A 23,380-nucleotide genomic window follows, 5' to 3' on the forward strand; every position below is an offset into this window, starting at 1 on the left:
ATCTCTCACAAAAGAATTGTGTTCAATATCCAACATTATCAAAAGTTGCATTATTTACTTAGCAAATGGAGTCACGGTCAAATTCCTTAGACTATCCAAACCAATATCAACGGTCTACCTGATCGCCGGATTGAACCCTACCATGAGAGTAGTGGGAAACCAAGTCCCTGCATGTGGGTCATTCCAATTCAACAAGATAAAAGTTCAACAACATGCTTGAAGAGTTCTTGCATCACTTTATCGATGCACAATATAATAACTGAGTTAAATGCACGATTTTACTCATTGTTTCAATTGTCAACAAAACTCATTAAGGAAAGACAACCTTCATTGTATGTGGAAAATAACCACTCATGCTCCATATCATTGATCAACCGGATGGGAAGAGTCCATGAGCCTATAACTTTACCATAAAGTGGAAGCAAACTTTTGAAGTGGCGCACACATAATTAGAAAAAGGTTCACGACGTAGGCCAATGGAGTTTCAAGGAGGTTACCAAATTCTAATCAAGCAGAGACCATAACAATTTCTATTCTAAGACAATAGGGATCAAAGACTAGTGCAGAAGTATGAAGGACGCGTCGACATCATCGAAAAAGTGGGGTAAACTTCATACTCGCCATGGATGAAAATTCACCCTATTATCCACGTGAGTAATTTAAAGCCATATTACTCAGACGATGACGTCTATAGGCGTGGCGAGCGACCTCGGATCATGATGAAGGATACAAGTGGGAAAGAAATAAAAGAGATCTTAGCCGAGCAAACACGTTACATTGGTTACCCATGGTGAAACATTCAAGAATTATTGGTCAAGTTGAAAGCGCTCCGAGACGTAGAAATCAGTTGGAAATGCATGGATAGCTTGAATTCGGCAATATATCAAATCGCTAATTTGAAGAAAGTAGACGGTTGACAGGGACATCAACCTACTAGGTGGGGAAGGATATCACAGTCATGCTTTCCCATATCATGCCAAACCTTGTATATATATTGTATTTCTTTATTGCTTTCTTGTTGTAGTAGCTTATAATTTTGGAGTATGAAATTTCGGCAAATCATTTACGCTTGGTAGATTTGAAATGCGTCAAAATATATTATAAGGGATGTGACTAATCGTCAATTCTTCATTCTCAGAGCTATATGTTATCTAAGCCGTTGTGTTACTTTTTTTTGCTTACTAGCCTATAACATTACTTTCAAACGCTATTTCAAAAATCATTTTGCCCCGTTTTCTAAAAATTTATTTTCAAGTGGGGCTAGAGGCTTGATAAACATTCAACCAACGAGAGCTCGATTTGAATAGGCTGACTTACTCAAGTGTGAAAATGAGTGTCACACAATCGCTTAATTGAGCTATATATATATATTTTCTTTGTTATATATAATATCTTTAAACTAATCATTTTTATTATTTTTTTAATTTCATGATCTATCTTATATTTTTTCTTATTTTAAGAAATTGTGGATATTTTAATTGTTTTTATCTGTTGACCTAGGTTAATATTACAATTTTTGCTTTTTATTTATTTATTTATTAATTGATTTGTGAACTTTTAATTATCTTTTATAATCGGAATAATTATAAATTGTGGATAAACAGAAACAAACCCAACCAAAAAAATAAAGGGTTGGGTTACCAATCTAACCAACTCGAATTTTTGAGTTCTATAAAAAAAAATCCCTCAACCCAATCCAGACCGTGTACACTACTAATATTACTTAACTTAATTGGTAAATATATTATTGATTACAATTAATTAATATAAACTTAGTATGTTAATTTGCTACTTCCAAGTTCCTATTATTAATTTTAAAAAAAAAAAACAATTAATTAAAATTTTGAAAAATTGTAAATTAATTCTCTCTAATATTAAAAGGAAATGGACTTGGGCTGGTAAGTTTTAGAACAAACTATTGAGCCCAATCCATAGTAGAAGAAGGAGCAGCGGCAGAAGCAGCGAAGCACCGCGGCTGCCCTTCTCGTCTCTTCAGCGGAGGAAACTGTAAGCCATGGAAGACATAGAAGACCTGCTCATCGGCGGCGGCGGAGCTCCCCCTGGTTACCGACTTCCAATATCCGCAGTCGGTGTAAAGCCGAAGAAAAAGAATAAGCTGAAACCTAATCCTGATGCTGATGATTCCAGCAGCGGGCTTTTTCCAACCCAAAATCTACTTGCACCTAAGATTCCAGGCACTCAGGTCTCTCTCTTCATTATCTCCTTTTATCGCCTTGAGTGTTTTTTTGTTTCATGTTCACATTTCTCTTGCGGTTACTAATAACTTTATGCGTCGATGTAATTTGGCAGACAATTTATGTTAAAACCTTTGGATGTTCTCACAACCAGGTTAGTCCTTCACACCTTGCGTATTAAATTGATTTATATTGTTTCCTTGGCTTAAATGAATGGCTGAGTCTTTAATCCCGTTAGAGTTTGTTTATTGTATACTAATCCAAATAGAGGTTGATTGGTTATTAGTTTTTATCCTTGCAATTTGTTGTGACATGAAACTGGATTTTACTATTTCCACTGTGCATTCCATCATTGTTTCATCTTTTATGCGTTTTATCTAAGGCTTCCAGTTGTTGTAAATTGATTTTAGAGTAAAAGTTTTCAGTGCAATGTGATAAATGTAAAACTAGAACTTTTTGCGAGTAGATAAAATGCGTGACACAGACACATCATATATTAAATCTATTATTATATTTTCTTTTCCTAATAAAGATCGGAAAAATCTATCAATGATCCTATTTTTCAAGAGGACTATTTAGAGGAGAAATATAAGAAATACTACAAGCTCAATGGAGTAAAGTCGAAATCGTCAAATTATATTAATTTTTTGCTCGAGTAAGAATCTCCTGTGTAGATGTTCATCATAGAAAGCTCTTTGACAGCATTAGAAGTGTAAAAGAAACAGCAGTGTCCAAGTGCATTCTTCATGAGTTATCTTTCTTTTCTTTCTTTATGGTCTGCAATGGAAAAAAAATCTTGATGTGAGATAGGTATTACAAGTTTCTCCTGTTTTGGTTGTTTCAAAAGCACAAATATTTAATAGATGATTCATGTTCATGTTCTCACTTTTATGTAGAATGCATCTGTCATGAGGGAGGAAAAATACTGATGAGGTCTTCTCTTGTATCATTGGTGATTAATTTAAAATAATATAATGAAAGATTGAGGTTAGTATTTTGGATTGAGAATCAACTTACCAAAGCTGAATGTACTATGGATAAATGTGGTTAAAGCTCTTATGTCGTGGTTGGGAGGAATGAAATAATTTTCAATAATAAACAACCTTCTTGGGCTGATGGTTTTTGAATCTCCAAGATTAAAGGCTTCATCATGATGTTCTCTCTCCAAGTATTTTGCTGTTCTTTTTTACAAGATATATGTTTAAATTGAGATGTTTTTAGTTTTCCATTTTAATTGTCTATTTATTTACTACTTTTCTTCTCTCAATGGTGCGTTCTATGTCACCATTGCTAAAATAAAAAATGGATACAATTTTCATCATTGTTGTTTTTTCAACAACAGAGTGACAGTGAATATATGGCTGGTCAGCTTTCAGCATTTGGTTATTTGTTAAGCGAGAATCCTGAAGAGGCAGACTTGTGGCTCATAAATACGTATGATCTGTTCCTTCAAATTTTACCATTTCTTATTTTGTCTTAATTTTATAGAAATGTTCAGTGAAAATTTCTTTCTTAGTTGCAAGAAAATGTAAGTTGCCTGTGAATCCTTTCTAACAGTTTTATGTGCCTCTAATGTGCATTGTTGGCCTTAGTGTAATATTCGTCTCTGCATCATTTATTCAGTAAATTGTTCTCTTTTCCAGGTTGGTTATTACATCTTCTTAAGGACATTAACCTTTAACTTCCTCTACATAGTGTCCACTCTGCATTATTGTTCTTTGATGTAGATAGCTGTGCGTATATGTGCTTTGACACAGATATATATTTTTGCATATACAGTCATGATTTTTTTTCCCTTTCTCCACTTATAAAAGAGACAATATTTGGAATTCTGAACTAATAGCCTGATAACTATTTTTTCAGTTGCACAGTTAAATCCCCTAGTCAATCTGCTATGGACACTCTAATAACAAAATGCAAAAATGCGAAAAAGCCTCTTGTGGTAGCTGGGTGTGTACCACAAGGTAGTCGAGATTTAAAGGAGCTAGAAGGGGTCAGTATAGTAGGAGTCCAGCAGATTGACCGTGTGGTAGAAGTTGTGGAAGAGACACTGAAGGGTCATGAAGTAAGGCTATTGAATCGCAAGACATTGCCAGCGCTTGACCTCCCAAAAGTGCGAATTGTTTCCTGTTCTAGCCTTTTGAGTCTTCTATTTGAGTTTGATTTAAGAAGCTTCTTTAACTTATATTATCTTTGTCTTACCCTTTCGCTAACTATTAAAGAAGTTTATTTTGATTTTGAATTTTGAACAGGTGAGAAAGAATAAGTTCATTGAAATACTACCAATCAATGTTGGCTGTTTAGGTGCTTGCACTTATTGCAAGACAAAACATGCTCGTGGTCACTTGGGAAGTTACACAGTAGATAGCCTTGTAAGGACTTTAAACTAATGTATGGTTTTTGTTAAACATATGTCCCGTTTTTTCAGTTAGAAACTTAATGTTGTTCGATCTGAAGAAACATCTGCTAAAACTGTATTTGCAGGTAAATCGTGTAAGAACTGTCATCAATGAAGGAGTCCGGGAAATATGGTTGAGCAGTGAAGATACTGGGGCATATGGTACTTTACTCTACTTCCATAGAAATATATATCGTGTTGATTGAATTATTTTATCAGAAGAGAACATTGAATCCATAGAAATATGTAGAGTAGGATTTTCAAAAAATGTTAATATCAATTAAGATTTATGGCCCAAAACCATCAAAATTTTGAATGAAAATTATTTCTTCATCACTATGGACATCTCAATTTTTCCAATTATCATTTTTTAAAAATGATATGCATTATAAAAAATAGTTTAAAATTTTTGAGGAATTAATTGCGTGCTTTTATTGTTGAGAATATTCTCTCTTGGGGTCGAGGGGACCAATTCTGGTTCTTTTTATGAAAATTAAAGTGTGCTCTCTCCCTCCCTCACTCACCTCCTTGTGGGGTTGGTGGACCAGTTATGTTTATTTCCTCCTCTCTCTTTCGGGAGACATCTCTTTATTATTCTTAGGTTGCTATACTTGAATCAATGAGGATTTCGTAAGCTTCTTTCAGTGCCGATTCTCTCCCTCTCTCCACCAATCCACCACCTCGCCCCCATCAAAAACCATGGCCAAACTCACACCACCCAACCCTGACCATGGCGATAAACCCACCATTGTAGAAGAAAATTGTTACTATCAAAAGGAAGAAGTACTCTTAGAGTTGGACAATATCAAACGAATAGAGTAAAGGTCTCAGAATTTACGCAAAAAAGGCTTTCTTCATATACCTTTACATTGGGAACCTTTGAAATGGTTGTTACTACCACACATACCTATGCTCCTTTAAATGGGAAGTTCTTTAGGGAAGAGTGGTTTACCCAATCGGTTATCTGAGTTGAAAAAATTGCAAACAAGAAAGATACTCTTGTTGAGGTCGCCCTTCTACATACCAAGGAGGGTTAAACAAACTCTTTGTACCTATCGATGCAGAATGAAAAGGCTGGGATGTTTTTTATAATCTCATAGCTAACTACCCTGCCTTACCATTAAAGGTGGTTTACCAACCTAAAATCCTCCATCCTTGAACAAGACTACTAATGAACCTGCTCTTAAACCCTTTTACCTACCGAAGACTTCCAATGAACCTACTCTTAAACCCTTTTACCTATTGAAAATTCTTCCCCCGCTCCACTGTCATTAAATGGTAGTCTTGTTGAAGGATTGAGGGTTTTAGGTTGGACTTCTTATTGGGATTTTGCTATGATTGTCACTAGAAGAAACTTTCATGATAGTTTGTACAAGATTTTTAATGGCCCTATTTTTCATAATAAAGTAGAAATGTCACTACATGCACGATATGCCTAATATGTGCAAAAATTCATTAGAACAATCACAAGTAAACGTTACCATGGACTTAAACGTTTGCAAAATTCATTTAAAATGAAGGTAAAAGTGATGTTAACAATAATAACGGAAATCAAAATAGCTAGAATTTCAAATGAATGGAAACACCCTGATCTAATCTAAAGGGTACAATGTTAAATGTAAATGCGACTACCCTAACTCCATTCCCATGGCCTCCACAACGACGCTATCATCCGTACAAAGGTGCATTACCTTTACTTGAAAAAGAAGTATCAGTGACTTGAGTATTTATAGGAATACTCAGTAAGTAGCCTTATTTATAGGAATACTCAGTAAGTAGCCTTATTGTTGAGGTCGTGAAATATAATCACATGTAATCATGATGGGACCTATTTTTTTCATAAAAACATCATGGTCTTGAACTCTACTTTTCAGTTCGGACGAAAGTGGATGTGTAGTATTTCTCTACACGGCCCACGCACGCACACATGGACCCTCCAAGTGGGCTTGTATACATACCTCTTGGGTTTGGCCTTTGACTAGCGCACACTCACGCTGTCGGAGCCACAAAGGGAAAAGAGCTTGCATAATATCATGGGATTCATAAATATCGTAATGTATGCACCCATACAAATCATAACGGGGAAGCATCTTGATGCACGTGACATACAAAATGCATGAGGTTCCATAGTATCAAATCATGACATGTACTTATGATGTAAGTTGTACCTCCATTCTTTTCATGACATAGCATTCTAATGAGACATGCAACGTATACTAATCATATCTTTCATGGTTAACATATATGGTTTATCAATGTTTCGTAGGCATAGAGTGAACATGCTAACATAATACATGGTATGACATATGGAGGTTCATGCATCATATAATGTAATTAGGCAGAGTCAATCGAGGCTTCAACAATCATGTAATGTGGATGAGTTGTCAAACTAAAAAGTCAAGGAAAAGCCAAGCAGTAGCACTACAACTCAACCAGGAATCATGCCAAAGAGAGGTTGAGAGACCATTACCAGGACTTCTCTGAGCACAATTAGCTAGGTCAATAGATGAACAAATAAAACCAAGATACGAACTAAACCCCTCCAAATATGACGAGACAAAAGACAATTGTTCTCTGAAGAATAATTATTTTGTTATTCTTCTTTCCCTTGCTTTTCAGTGCTTTTATTTTTATTTTAATATTTCAACAATAGGTTGGTCTAATGATCAAAACAAAAACTATCCATTGAGATACAATCGAAGTCATATATAATCTTCAATATATCTCTAAGTCTAGATCTTGTATATTTGTTTGGGTGGTCGTTTGTAAGATTAGTAAAAACACGACATGGTGATCTATAGGTTGAAGAGAACCAATGACTGGTTTTGTATCATGATAATTTTCCATATTGGGTGATACATTTTTTCTAATAATATGAAATTTGAACCTTGAAAAGAGGCATACATGTTATCCAAGGATCACTAAGATCATAAAATATGTGTCCTTGTCTATAAAGTATCGTCACTTGTAAAAGGGCCAAGTATCAATGTCAGACTTATATCACACTTAGACACGTTGTCGACACATGTTTGACATTGTTTTGCATGCTATTATAGTTTTTTATATTATTTTTCATTTTTTGGCATGGCAAGGACATGCTCGGACACAACTAGGGACACTGAAAGACACGGTTAAGACATGTAATGCCAATTTTTTTTAAGTTTCAAGTCTTTTTAAGATCACTTAAAAGAAAGCCCACTTCGCATATAAACCTCAAAATATTAGGGTTTCTTACCATCATCTTCCAACCTCAAATCTTGCATCCACGACAAGAAAAAGAATCCTTAAGAAAAATCCTTCACAACTGCTCATCAACGACAACAATGAATGACAGTTGTTGGTTGTCGTTGACCACTAGTGACCATTGGTGGAGAGGACAAGGATGGGGAAAATATGTAGTATGTAGAAGACTTGTTTTGTTTGATTCTATCTTGTAGTTTTCTGCGTAAGACTTGTTGAACATTGAATATTGTTGATGTGGTAGTTTTTTGTGTAAGACTTATTGAATATTGGATATAGTTGATGTTGTTTGTTAATTGTTATCTTATCATTATCTTTTTAATGAATTTTATTGATGTTCTTTTGATGTTTAAATGTAGAACGTTACATTAGAAGTATTAAATATTCATAACATGTCCAATTATACACATTTTAAAAAATAAAACAAATGTTTCCCCAATGTGTTGTGTCCTACTTTTTTGGAAATTGATATGTCGCAATGTTCATGTCGTGTCGTTTCCACGTTGCATGTTCTTGCCTGTGCTTTTTTTTTTTGTCCTTGCTAATATCATATGATGAAATTTCAGGCCGTGACATTGGGGTCAATCTTCCAATTTTGTTAAATGCAATTGTTGCCGAGCTTCCTCCTGATGCAAGCACAATGCTTCGGATTGGGATGACAAATCCTCCTTTCATTCTTGAGCATTTGAAAGAGATAGCTAATGTTTTGTGTCATCCATGTGTATACTCCTTCTTGCATGTGCCAGTTCAATCTGGGAGTGACACAATCTTAAGTGTAAGTATTGTCTATACCTAAATTTTCTTAGATTTGTTTTTAGTGACTTGAGGCCAGTACAGTTTTTAGGAAGGAAATTACTTGTAGTCCTAATCATTACATTTTCTCTCAGGCAATGAATCGAGAATATACAGTCAGTGAGTTCAGGACTGTAGTAGATACCTTAACTGAGCTTGTTCCTGGGATGCAGGTCGCAACTGATATAATATGTGGATTTCCTGGTTAGTAAGTGGGTTTGAGGCGATTGATTGATCCCTATACTTCTATTGTTGTCTCTCTATGGGTTTGCATGGGTTTTTATTCTTTGCATACTGTTTTGGATGGGAAATGAAACTTTCTCTTCATTGATTTCCTTGTTGCAAAACACCAACCGCTGAAACAGTGTAATCTATAAAATTACTGTTCTCCTCAAAGATGCAATATTTGAGCTATTAACTTACAAACATTTTAAAATATTGATTTTCATAACGGTCAACTATATTGATTATTATGAAAATGTAACCCTTTGGCCTTGTGGGATACCTCGTCTCCCCTCTTTTTGTAATAGTTCCTCTTGTTAATTTTACTGTCTCGTTTCCTTGTTCAATTTTTTTTATTTTTTATTTTTTATTTTTTGTTTATATATATATATATATATATATATATATATATATATATATATATATATATATCAAGAAAACAACTGAAAAATACTAAAGTTCAAGTATGAATGGTTTGTTTTGGTCGCCATGCGGCAGTGTGAAGATTATTTCTGTTAGGTTTGTCGGGGCCTTTATCCTCCATTTTTTGCTTTGTATCATCTTGAATGTTTATCTCCTCCAATGTTGTATACAACATTAATTTGCATTGTGTGGAGCATAATATCTTAAAATTTTATTACATGTGAATGATTGCCCAACTTTTGTTAATTCTGTGGCGTTTCAGGGGAAACGGATGAAGATTTTTGTGAAACTATCAACCTTATTAAAGAGTACAAATTACCCCAAGTTCATATCTCACAGTTCTATCCTCGACCAGGTATGGCATCATGTTCAAGCCTCCTTATTTCTTTGCATAGACTTTAACTAAAGAAGGTAACAGTTAGACTTGAATCCTAATGACTAGCTTAATAATCTTCTATCTCAAAGTAGGATGAACCTTGTGCTATTCCTTGTGTATTATTCAGGAGACACATCACATGCTTAAAATGTTTATTTCCCAGGATGTGGCGATACGATTACCTAGGAAGCATATATATATATATATATATATTTTTTTTTTTTTGGTTAATCCAAACATTTTTATATCCCTTCTCATTTAGTTTTCTTGTTGTTGCTTGCAACTTATTAGGACCAAGGTTTTTTAATTTATTAATTTGTCTAATTTTTTTTTCTTAACATGACTGAGAAAAATAGAAGAAAGCAAAAGGGCCTCAAAAAACAACCTAGAACAAATTCCTGAAAAAAAAAACCTAACTAAACATAAAGGGATTCAAACCAAAAGAATAAAGCCGACAAGACATTGAACGAAGAATCACATTTCGTTTTGTTTGGAAGGTTCTTTTTTTTTTTTTTGTTAGGATGGTAGAAATTCAACATTTCTTTGTCTAATTTTAAAGAGCAACTGCTACTTATGGATCCCTCTATCATACAAACAACCTATTTTATACTTATTCAGATGAAACATTGTGATACTAGCCTCAACAAATGATTGAATGACTAAGATGGTTATTCATGCATGTGCAAAATCCAGCAATCAAAGAGTTTGCCCATGTTACCTTAGAAGAACCCTAGCTGTAGCAATTTCTTTCATTAAATTGATTGTCTTGGATATATCTGGCTAGACTAGGTTTTGGAACTTCTCCTTTTGATTCTAAGTAAATAGAATGTGATTGCTTAAACTAATATTTCCAGCCGTCAACTATTTAAAATGAAAAAAACAGTATTCTTCTCTCTTGTCCTTCAGGGACACCTGCTGCTAGGATGAAGAAAGTTCCAAGTGCTATTGTCAAGAAACGAAGCCGCGAGTTGACTTCAGTTTTTGAAGCTTTTACTCCATATAATGGAATGGAGGGCAGAGTGGAAAGAATTTGGATTACAGAAATTGCAGCTGATGGAATTCACTTGGTAAGAAAGCGATGCTGTCTAGTGTATTTGTTTCTAATTCTTCCATGTATTTGCCTACAGTTGTCTCAGGTGGCTGCTTCTACACAAAATAGTTAGGACAATGCTGAGAAAAAATGTTTGGATCAGTTTCAGGCCCAAATTTGATTCATCAAGGCTGTTTAATTGACCTTTTAGCTAGTGTAAATGAAATTCTATTTACAGTAACAAACAAGAAAAGGGAGAAAATAGGGAGAAAAAAAAAACTGGTAAAATTCACTGTTAACATTTTGAGAATCCATATAAAATTTTAGACTCAGTCTGCATGCTTAGCAAATTTAGAAAATATTTATTGGAAAGAGTAAAAAGAAAGATAGAAAATATCTACTGGCGGAGTAATCAATCAGTAAACATTTTAATTCACCATGATCTACACGAGGAAAAACCCAGCTGTACCATCTGTTGGCCTTTAAGTGAAATAGAATTAGATAACCTGACCAAAATTAGGATTTCAAGACATTAAGGACTTTTGCATTTCTACGTAGCATTTAATAACTATGTTTTTTCTTTAACAAGACACAAAATATTTCATTGAATTAATTAAGAGTCTAGCAAATATCTTGACCATTGAGAAACCTTCCAACATTCCACCTCAAAACAATCAACCCAATATTTAAATATAAGTAGGCTCTATTAATCTTAGTTAATTTTAAACATTCTTCAAAACAAAGGATTTTCTTCAAACATGTCTTATTTGACGTTGCTTCTTTTGACAATATGTAGTTGCCTTGTTCATGAGCGAGTTAAATTTTATTCATTCTTTCATATACGTATAATACTATTTACATTAGCTTAGACCATTCCTAACCCAAGGCCTGGGCTGTGGAATGCCTGTTCTGTGTACGCTTTACACTGTTGCAGTTAAGACCATCCAAGTTAACACTATCTTGTGGTGAACTTGGATAGGAATAAATAGTAAACCTTTAGAAGGTAAGCTTAGATCGTGAGCTGAAGTATGGGCTGAAGTCTTTGGTTATGTTAAGTTTGTGATGTAGTATATTAGCCGACTAGGGATAATCTTGTAATTTTTGGCTGAGTTTGTTAATTGTTAGTTGTTAGTTGGGTTTAGGTAAATGGTTTTGGTAGTTGAATTAGTTTGTTAATTGATTGCTTTGTTTGTAACTGGGTTTTACTTAGCTTGTCAGTTGGCATCCAGAGGATAGTCTCTTGTAAGGACTTTGGAATAGTAATAAAAAAGATGGTTGTCCTTGGTTCTATTTTTTGGATGCGAGGTTGCATCATTTTTTTGTATGGAGAACGGAGAAGTAGCTTGGCCAAGAAAGATGACAAGCAAGAGTCCGAATGGTTGGGAATGAAAGTTCAGTGAGCTTTCAATGCTGGTGTCGGAATAGCTTAGACCTGCAATTCCTTATCATAAAAATGGAACATAGACAATGGTATTATGCAACCAATTCCATTAAGGAGATTCCCAGCTTTTAATGATTGATAAATTGATTGTAGTTCTCAATGTAGCTTACAGAAGGCTATTTGAAGCCTCACAAGAAGACCGTGATTGAAGAAGAAATGAGTGGAAATTCAGTTGCATTTGTACTCACTTAGTTGATTCACATTCATACAAGCCTGAGATTTTCACACGTAAGAAAGTAGTGAAAAGCATCAATATTCCATGGGAGAGAAATCAGAAATCAGTCGTTAATTTATAAGTTCTGCAAAATTTCACCTTTGAAATTTAACAAAACCTTTAGAAAAGGCCAAATTCTCTCGGACAATTGATTGAAGAAAATGTTATTAGTTATGGATCTAGGTTTGGAGAGATCTTGGGAGGAAACTTGTGGTAGGCTAGAAAGGGACAACATAATTTTTAGCGAGCGGAGAGATTTTGAAGGAAGTTTGGGAGGTTGCTTGGTTTGCCTTCCCGTGGGAATCCTTCCATTGGAGTTTCTTTTATTGTTAGCTTTGTTTCATTCCTTTGAATTGGAATACCATCCTGTAGTTAATTGTAAACTGGTTCTTAATCAATTTCAATTCCCATATGCATTTTAGTGCATCATGGAAGGGAACTTCCTTCTCTGAGCCATCTCATAAAACTGCTGTTTTTATATACTTTTGATCATCTAATGTTTCAAAGGACTGTTGTTTCTTTTTCGATAAGCTCAATTTATATTGCTCCCCCAGGTTGGCCATACCAAGGGATACATACAGGTGCTAGTAATTGGCCCTGAAGCTATGCTGGGAACTTCTGCTTTGGTGAAGATAACATCAGTTGGAAGATGGTCTGTTTTCGGGGAAGTGATTGAAACCATCGTCACCAAACATCATAAAACAACTGCTCTCGAAGACATGCCGATTCAAGCCAAAGTTCCTCCCTGCTCTAATGCTCATGAAACATGTGCATGTTCTGTGGAACCCGAAGCTTGCACTTGTGGAGCAGAAAGCTGCTGCAAAGGACCAGTTGCTCTGGATGAGAAAGATGATTCTTCAAGAAATATCCCACTGCCTGAAGAGCCCAAACGGAAGAATCTGGTTGAGTGGCTATTGCGGAAACGGAAGAGCCATGTGCCCAAAAGGGAGGAAAGGGAAAGTCCGGTAGTGTCCGAGAGAAAGCAGGCGTCGGCTGGAGGAAGCATGAGTGAGTGGGGCGTCGTTGATAGGATTCTTGTTGGAGGAATACTAATCAGTATCTTCACAATTGTTGGTCTGCTGTTTCATCTTGGATCCACGACACTCTCCTCCAGTTGATGATATTAATCATATTATACAATGCTAATTTGTATTGAACCATATTTAAGTTTGTAATGAGAGCTATAATCCATCATATCTTCATCTTCCTTTTTCAACTTTCATCTATGTAGATCGTGTTTTGACGGTCACAATTTCAGAAGTACATGGAATAATCGAATTAACCAATTTTGGAGGGATGATAATCTAAAGTTATTGGATTTTATTAATGTATTTAAAGATTTTATTTATTTATTTTAAGTTTACAATTTATACAGTGACTACTTATACTATGGTCTTCACTACTTATATATGAATGTTACAATTTATACCGTGCATGAACTTGATGCTTAATGAGGCGGTCATTAATTGAGTAGAGCAATATTGTAACAAATAATGCATTTCAACGTTAATGTTTTATAAGCTATTTTCTTCTTAGTCTAATTTTATGTGATTTTCAAATAAGTTAGGTTAAATATTAGGAATACGAACAAAATTATCAAGAAACTTATGCATAGCTTGATATGTTCAAAATAATTATCTACAAATGGTTGGTTGATATGGACTTAATTTTCATTAGTCTAGAAGTGCATCACATCCTACTAAGAGAGTGTCACCAACAACGGGTATCAGAGCGATCTTGCTGTAGCAAGAATGGCAGCAAAAAGACAAGCTGATAACTTTGTTCAACCCGTCATCCCGAGATTTGATGGTCACTGTAATCATTGGACAATGTTGATGGGCCACTTGTACATGTATCTATACATGTACAAGTGACTCTTTCACACATGTATTTATTCATGCAGAGAGGTCATGGACGAGAGGCTGTAGTTTCTTATAAATATTATTATTTATATATTTCAAAATCTAAGATTTTGAAACTATGAATTTAATATTTGAATAAAAATTACGTTGAATCTTTTTACGTGGAAGATTATATTATAATTTTAATTTTAATTTTTTAGATATTATGTTGATAATGGATAATATATTATATTTTTGTTTACATTTTTTTAATACAAAATTATATTGTAAAATGAAAATGATGTATTAAAAAAGTTTTGTCAAAAAATAATTTAAAAATGAGAAAAAAATTCTCGTGGAAATACAATCTCCACAAAAATAAATAAAAAAGTTCGTGGGCACGAAAATGGAAATGGGAAAGGAAAAGTTGTGATAAATAAATAAAGATAAAAGCGGAAATTTGTAAAGAAAACACTCTTTTATTTTATTTGGACGATGACTTGGATTATTTTCGAACATTTTGGATTGGAGAACCATTATAGGAGAGAAGGCGTTGAAAGAATTTGAGAGGGTCTTCATATTATATTACATTTTTATTACATTTTTTATTTTATATCTGAACTTCTGCATATGAAATTAATGCATGCATGGGTGATGCCACTAATTTAAGCTAAAAAAAAATTAGAGACATACATATTAAATCAGCAAGATAATCTAAATCTTACTTTCTCTCGAGATGATTCCTTGTCACCATCCATCATCATCTCTTGTTGCGCCTCCTCACCCTCTGACCACTCAAGCTTTAACCACTTGCAAAGTTGGGGTTGATCCTAAGACGAGGAAGGATCATCTTTCTTTCTTACGCCACATGATGTTGATTATTGGTGCGAAGCTTCATCGTTCTTATCTTCAAGTATTCATTCATGTTAACTTATGATTTTTTGGTTCAATAGTTGTTGGTCAACCTTTTTTGGGTGAATAAGGATCAAACTGGTTATCATTTGAATGTAGGGTTTGGTCTAGGTCGAATTGGACCAATAATTGTTCAAACGAAAATCTATCAGATAAGGAATCTTCCTATTACATATAAATGTTTTTGCTTTTTGAATTGTTGGACGTGCATACATTTGTATAGCTTTGTGACGTGTGATTATGATATATGATTGAAGAACATGATAGATGGCGTGTTGTATGTTTTTGATAACTACTACCATGCTCACTTTAAAGAGTTTACACGTTCTACTTTTTGGATAATTAGCCACGAAAGTTACTTTAAAGAGCAATTGCGAACGATTGAGTGGAAAAGATTATACTTGTGGAGTGATTCGAATCTCAAATAAGTGCTATGGAGTAATAAGTTCGATTGAAGTTTAGAATCTAAAACTCTTATCTAGTAAGTTCAATGCTTATCGTTATGCTTAATTGAATGAGACCGAATTGGGGTGTATAGAGAAAATGCAAGGAGAACTGGCTATAGGTATTGATATTGTCCACTTCCAACAATCCTCTCCCGCCTCGCGAATCACGACTCTCCACAATGGTATGATATTGTCCACTTTGAGTATAAGCTCTTATTACTTTGCTTTAGGCTTCCCAAAAGGCCTCATAACAATTGCTTATAAATCCATGATCCTTCCTTAAATTAGACAATGTGAGACTCTCTTCCAACAATCCTCAATCATGGACGAAAAACTATAGTTTCTTATAAATATTATTACTTATATATTCTAAAATCTAAAATTTTGAAACTATGAATTTAATATTTAAATTAAAACTACGATGAACCTTCGGAAGACTATATTATAATTTAAAATTTAATTTTTTAGGTATTAGGTTGATAATGAATAATATATTATATTTTTATTTACATCTTTTTAATTTTAAAATGAAAATGATGTATTAAAAAAGTTTGGTCAAAATATAATTAAAAAAAATGAGAAAAAATTCTCATGGAAATTCGATCTCCACATAAATATAGAAAAAGTTGTGATGAATAAATAAAGATAAAAGCGAAATTTATAAAGAAAACACTATTTTATTTTATTTAGTCGAAAGAAAAAGTTGTAGAGGGCCTTTGGAGATTACTGTGATTTTGACACTCTCAAAGTAACATCATATCGGCCTTCGATGGCAGCCGCTTGAAGAAATTAACAGGAACAGACGGAAAATTCCACCTGAATCTCGGGTGGCGAAGAATATACAGTCCGATCAGAATTGCCGCCACCTGAAACGGTGTAACGTACATGAAAACTGCCCACATCAACGAGTAGATGATGAACAACGCTGTGGCTCTCGGATCCCTCCACCCCAGAATCGCCTGTGCCCTTTCCACTTGTGTCGCCAAATCTCCGACCACCGTCTGCATTTTCCCGGCCACGCTCCTCAGTCGGTCGTACCTCATTCTCACCGTATCCATGTGTTTCGTCGTTGGAAAGCTGTCGAACTCTTCGTCGAGCTCGTCGGGGTGAACGTGCTCCGCCTGCGACAATCTCGCGTTCAGGTGCGGTGGATACCTCGGTCGGAACCGGTAATTCCACATTCCGATCACGAATAGGTAGAGGAAGATGGTGGGAAGAATCAATTCGGGATAACAGACGAGAATCAAGAACAGGACATGGACGAGGCAGGTCGTGTTAGGGTTTCTCCAAATGCACACATCGTTGAACCATTGGTAAATCGCTGTGGCTCCTGAGAGAAGCGACATTACGCGATTGAAATTCGCTTTGCTTCTTCTGAGACTAAACATGTGGTAATCAACGTCGAGCAGTATATACTCCACTGCCTCCCGCGGAAGCGGCGGCTCTGCTCGAGACAACCTTGCAGCCACTATGTTCATCGCTTGGAAGCGGAGCAGTTCAATGTGTCGGACTGGGATTGGTTGCAGATAGTGCATTTTGGGCAGCAATGGCTTCCCGTACAGTGTCAGCATGTTGGCCCAAGCCGTGCAGGTGAATCTCAGAGCTAATTGAAGCTCGCCATGCTTTTTCAGGCCAGATGGATGAAGAACCAACAAGGGGTAAGAATGCGTATAGATTTTGTCCGTCTCTAATGTGGATAATCGAATCCTTACTTTTCCAATTCTCTGGTCTTTTGCGTCTTCTTTGCTTCCATTTGTGTGAGCGTTGTCAAAAACCCCAATTGTTATTACAGTGCAAGGATCGTAAACTTCCCATGTGTACTGCTCGTTCCAGCGCGGGGCGAGGGTGTCTAAGAGAGTTCTTGTTCGAACCCATTTGTTGCCGTATTTGGCAACGCAGTAAGCATCTGTGGTTCTTCCTTCTTTGTACTTCATTGGAAGCAAATTTCGAGCGCTTAAAATCCCTAGGTCGAGTACTCCGATGCTGTTCTTTCTGAGAATTTTGGAGGATGGTTGAAGATCACTGCTGAAATGGGTCGGTTCGTCTAGAACATGGTACCCTGAGTCGATCCAGAGACGGACATGGATCTTACTGGAGAATTTCTCCTTTTTTTTCTCTGTTTCCTCTGTTTGAGCAATGGATGGGTGGTGGAGATTGTACCAGCGGGCGTCTGGGAGTTTTGTGGACTCGATTCTTTGTGGAACTTCTCTTGATGGGATGATTACTCTTCCTAGAATCTCCCCTGTTCCTCTGTCTTCAACAGTGATGATGATGAAATCTTCAAATGGGTCGGATGCTACAAACATCAGCTCCTCGTTCCAAATTGGGTTGATCACTCGCATCTGTGAAGGTCTGGTTACTTTCCCTTGATTGCAGAATTGTATTCTTACAAATGCGTCTGGAGGAGGTTTGGATTTGTCTGATGGGATGAGGTCTTGAGCTTCAATCACATGGGCTCTCAGATAATAGAGTTTAGGAGAGAAATAGACCTTTGATCTTGTGTTTGCAAGGTTGCCATGGCTGATGCTGTGCGCATCCGAATGCCAAGCATCCGGGAAAGACTCATCAGCCTGAGTACCCATCCAAACAGCAAGCATCACCTCCCCCTCGGCTTTGATCCCTTCCTCGTCCACTAATTTGTACCATTGAGGAGCCAGTGGACTATCTGGAGGAACTCTCAATGGAACCTCAGGGATATGAAACACAACTTTCCCAACAAAATCATCCTTCACCAAATCCTTGTCTTTCACAGTCACTTCCAGTAAGTTTGCTTGCAATCTCTCTTTCGGAAAGGCAAAACTCTGTTTCCATATTGGGTTTTGGTTCTTCTCCAAGTACTTTGTAACTCCTTTGTAGTTCCCTACTTTCACTTCCACATAAGGGTCTAATCTCCCTGAAATATCCATGGCTGGGAGATCTTGAGCTTTAACCACGTTTACATACAAAAAATGCATCTGCTCCACCATGTCATAGGTGCTGATGATCTTGTCTTTTCCTCTGTAACCGGACTGCAACCTTGCTGGTAACGGCGGGCTGGTCTCCACCAATGCAAACTCTGGACTCTGCATTTGAATTGGCAAATGCTTTACTGTCATCACCGATAGACCCGTTCGAGCAAAGTCCATCCGTGTCCCCACTGGCGGTGGCCGCTTTGCTCCTATGGAGTGGAAGGTCTTGACACCCTTCTCCTTCTTAGTCGATTCATGGTCGTGAATCACATACATTCGAATCCCAATATCGCCTTTGACATTAGAGAAGAGGCCACGTTTGTGAAGTGGGTATCTCTGAATATCAGCATCCTGTTGTTCAGAAAGGGGCACCGACATGCCAGAGATTCTGACACGACCGAGAAAATCCGGGCAATGGCCTGACTTCCTCTCGCTATAAACCACCACATCGATGGTCTTGTCGGGAAAAGCTTTAGGGTCGGAGATGTTGAAGAGAAGCTCCTCATTCCAGTAAGGATGGAGGTGTGTGTGTTTGGTGAGAGTCCTCTGTTTTTGGTGGTCAAAATGGACCTCAACAAAGGGGCTAGCAGAGTGGGCGTGTTTGGAGAGGAGGCCAGCGGCGTCGAGGACATGGACGACGAGCTTGGCCATGATAGGGGTGGGAATCTGAAACAGAGGAGTGATGATGAAAGAAGAGAGGTAGGTAGAAGGAGGAGTAAGAGTAAAGAAGCAGCGACGAGCATTTGGGATCTTGGAGGATGTTGGTGTGTGGTAGAGCGAGCTGTGATTTTGATCTATGGAGAGAGTGTTGGTTGTTTATTTTGCTCATAATAAATAATGCTCGGTATTTCAAATAAATTAATAAATAATAAATAATAATGTTGGGGTTGATGAAAATAATAATTCAGGTGTGCTATCAGATATTATTTTTAGTTAAATTAATAAATAAAAATATCTCTAAATTTTACTCTTCTTTTCAAATATATTCTTATAACTATTTTTAAAAAATGTCCTTTAAATCTTTAAAATTTAGATTTAAATTAAAAAAATTTATTATTGTATTTTAAAAATATTTTTAAAACATTCAACTTTTTATTAATTTTTTAAAAATTTTAAAATATACTCTTATCGCATATAGATGGGACAGATAGTAGCATAACATTTTTAATACTTTTTAATTTAAAAAAGTTTTAAGTATATTAATGTTACTTTTGAAAGTTTATTAGTATTTTTTAAGTTTTTTTTTAAAAAAAATTAGAATATTAATTAAACTTTTAAAAGTTTAAGAGTATTTCCTATATAGTATATTGATCGTTTGCACGGATATTATTGAAATTTTTAAAAGTTAAAAAATGTTATAACATATTAATTAACAATTAATGTGCATATTAATTTGTACCATTTTTCTTAGCCTAATAATTCAATTTATAAATATCAGATGACATAATTACATAGAACATAGATTTTAAAACTTTTGTGGTTCGGATTATTAACACTTTATTTCAAAAATACTCTTAAACTTTTGTTTCAAAAGTACTTTAAAAAAAAAAATCTTTTAATTTTCAATAGTTTCATTAATATCCTTAAAAAAAAAATTTAAACTTTAAAAAATTGAGATAACTAGATAGATATAGGTGTTTTTTATTCATATATTAATGTTATTTATTTTATTTTTTTTATAAAGATAAGCTGGTTAATGTTACTTTTCAAATTTTATAGATATTATTTTAAGATAAATGTACTTTTGAACTTTTTTAAAAAGTTATCATTTCTATATCATTTATCATATCATTTATCGTATTTTACATATTAATCATATCATAATATTTCCATAATAACAATCCACCACATATGATATCATAAATTGTGAAGTAGAGCTAAAGTGAATTGCTATAATTAAGTCATGATTTGCCCTCCGTTTGATATATATGTACAGAAGAAGAGAAGACAAAGCACTTTATCAATGGTCTTCTAGGCTCATGCTAGAGCCTTAAAGGCAGTCATTAACTTGGACATGAACATGCCCCAAAGTGAATCCATTATGAGAAACCAGAGATAATCGAGGAATAAGCAAAAATAAGCAAAAATTTGTAGAGGCATCACTCGATCCAAACAAAAGGCAATACAGAGACTTACCGACGAGCTATGCATCTAGAGGTATAAAGTTCTTCAACTTTGCTATTGTTTCTTACCCATCAAACAAGATGAACACACATGGAAGAAGAAGAACACGCATGTAGTAAAAAGATGTATCTCTCAACTAGAGCGTTTTGGTCTACATAAACATACCTCTTTACTATTATCAATCTTATCAAACACCTTAGCTTCGAAAGTTGTTGTTGGAAGCTCTGTTCCTATTTGTTTGACATCAAAAGTGATGTAATACAGGAAACCCGACACAACTTGTTGGTTAGCCTTCACAACTCTCACAAACTCAAAGTTCGTACCCTAGACATATAAATAAGAGAAGATTTAGAAAGGTTATCGATAAAAGGAAATACATATAGAATGAGAAGGTGAGTAAAACATACATACATTTTCCATGTTGTACTCACTAATAGCTTTCTCGGCACAGTCTCGAAGATTTGGTCTAGATAGATATTCCTCACATATAGGTGCAATGAGACCCATAAGAGAGGTGTTGGAAAAAGTGGGTACATCAAAACCCTGTGTAGCCATATGATGGATATCACACAATAATATTTGAACGTGGGACTAAAAATAAAAGGGAAATTAGGAGGAGAATGGAAAAGAATAATACGTCAGACTCTCGTAGGGCTTGATAGTATAGTCTCATCTGTTCATCAGCCAAGTCGTGGTCCGACTCATAAGGATCAATTGGTTTGTATGCACGAGCAGAGTAGTAGGGAGGTGCCATTTGACGATTAACGAACGAATGAATTACAACCGAAGGTGTCCTGACAATCAAATAATTCGAATGAAATTTTGAATCAAAATAAATCAATCTGAAAATCAAAGAAAATTGAAGAAGAGAAAGAGAATGGCCTCACAAGTAGTGATCCTTTCACCCAGCCAAACAATTAGGAACAGTTAGGATTATCTAAATTAATTCATAATCTATTATATTTTATTAAAATTTTAATAGAGATTGAACATGAACTCGCCCCAGAGTGAGATAATTAGGAACGATCTGAGGATAAGCATGTTAGAAATCACGACTCTCACAATAGTATGATATTGTCCCTCTTGAGCATAAGCTCTCGTGACTTTGCTTTGGATTCCCCTTGAGATAGTATTACTCACTTATAAACCCATGATCTTCCACTAAATTAACGAGACTCACTCTCAATAATCCTCAACAAAGCAAGAGCCCCGAAAACAGAAACTCACTTGAGTTGCAGACTTAAGGAGAAATCTAACTGTTTTTTTTGTTTTTTTGGTTTTTTTTTTTTTTTGGATAAGCATTGCCATAAGTGTGTTCAAATAGAATAGCTTATGATACGAGTACATTATACATTCATTATATATTTATTTTAAGAAAATGATTTATATATTTTATTATATTTTAAAAATAAAGATATATAAATATTTTAAGAAAAGAGACCCTTCTTGGTTTGGAAAATATAATAAAAATGTTTGACTTAAATAATTAGGAATAATAAGTAATTGTAATCATTTAGAGTATTCCTATGATGCGGGTACAAGATACCCGTACCAGCTTGTTGGTTAACCTTCACACTTTTCACAAACTCAAACTTTGTACCTAAGAAGACTTTTAACGGAGTAAAAATATACATACATATACAATGTTGTACTGACTAATAGCTTTCTCCGCACACTTTCAAAGTCTTGGTTTGAGTAGATATTGCTCAGAAATAGGTACAATAAGAGCAATAGATAAGTGTTGAAAAGGTAGGTCACATCAAAACCCTGTGTGGCATATGATATTACATCGGTGTCTAGGCTTGATAGTATCGGTCTGTCTCTTCACTATTCATCTCACGCACACCATCTTCGTAGTATCCATCCAAACATATGACATTAGAGAATGTTCCAAAAGACGTATATCATCTAGAGTATCGAATTTTAAATACTCTGAGTGTTGGACTATGAATGTTGATTTTTTAACAGTTATTAATAAATTGAGTTGTTAAACTAATTTTTATTTTTTAATTATATGTACTATATATAAATAAAATATTTAAATTTAATTTTTCTAAAGAATAATGATGAATTTCTATCTCATTATCTCATTTTCTTTTCGTTTATATTTTTAGCATTTTTCACTTTCGTTTATGAATATTAAATTTATATTAAAATAAATTAAAAACAAAATATATTTTCTGTTTAAAAATTAATGAAATTTTACAGCTAAGATAAAATAAATAGTTATAGATTTTAAAGTTTAATTAGATAATAAATATATTAAAGTAATCAAATATTTTATGCTCAAAGTTTTAATTCTTTCCACTCATAAAATAGTATATATTAAATAATTGAATTGGTCGATGTATAGAAAATAATTTAAATTATTAGATTTAATTCAAAGAATTATATTAGATAATAAATAAAGAATTAAAAAAAATAAAGCAATTAAAATTATTTTTTACATCAATTAGAAAGTAATTAGTAGTTTCTCCTCCTCTCTCCTAAAAATAATTAAATAAATATAAATTAATTAAAACATTAATAAATTTTTATTTTAAATAATATTGTAAATAGGTAAGAAAATATCATTATAAATATAGTAATTATAATTTTATTAAATCTTAATAACTGATAATAAATTTTTTTAATTATAGTTAATAATGGTCCATTAATAATGATAAAGAGTGATCACGAGTTAATGTAGAATTTTTTACGTTCAAAAGAATATTTGACTATCGGAGTTCGGTGGAAATAGTAATCTCAGTTGCACTTTTTAAATGATACTTGAAGACA

At 34.5% G+C, this 23,380-nt stretch overlaps 2 protein-coding genes and 1 pseudogene across 2 annotated transcripts; 1 reads left to right on the forward strand and 2 right to left on the reverse strand.

Annotated features, from left to right (window-relative positions):
* The first annotated feature begins 1,931 nt into the window (after positions 1–1,931).
* On the forward strand, positions 1,932–13,662 carry LOC111788699 (Methylthiotransferase). The gene is made up of 11 exons (XM_023669142.2): positions 1,932–2,203; positions 2,311–2,349; positions 3,538–3,629; positions 4,059–4,308; positions 4,448–4,567; positions 4,680–4,755; positions 8,400–8,608; positions 8,721–8,829; positions 9,533–9,625; positions 10,553–10,713; positions 12,886–13,662. The coding sequence occupies exons 1-11, from the start codon at positions 2,015–2,017 to the stop codon at positions 13,447–13,449; spliced, it is 1,902 nt and encodes a 633-aa protein (XP_023524910.2). The 5' UTR covers positions 1,932–2,014; the 3' UTR covers positions 13,450–13,662.
* A 2,570-nt stretch (positions 13,663–16,232) lies between these two features.
* Positions 16,233–19,339, reverse strand: LOC111789301 (multiple C2 domain and transmembrane region protein 6 pseudogene; annotated as a pseudogene).
* Positions 19,340–20,635: 1,296 nt separating this feature from the next.
* LOC147793710 (uncharacterized) lies at positions 20,636–21,424 on the reverse strand. The gene is made up of 3 exons (XM_087121780.1): positions 21,240–21,424; positions 21,014–21,145; positions 20,636–20,926 (listed from the first exon to the last, which is right to left on the reverse strand). Exons 1-3 carry the CDS (start codon positions 21,354–21,356, stop codon positions 20,735–20,737), a joined length of 441 nt encoding a protein of 146 aa, XP_086977906.1. The 5' UTR covers positions 21,357–21,424; the 3' UTR covers positions 20,636–20,734.
* Positions 21,425–23,380: the final 1,956 nt, after the last annotated feature.

This window comes from Cucurbita pepo, chromosome 2, assembly GCF_057944985.1.
Source record: "Cucurbita pepo subsp. pepo isolate OVF chromosome 2, ASM5794498v1, whole genome shotgun sequence".
Taxonomy (NCBI): Eukaryota; Viridiplantae; Streptophyta; class Magnoliopsida; order Cucurbitales; family Cucurbitaceae; genus Cucurbita; species Cucurbita pepo.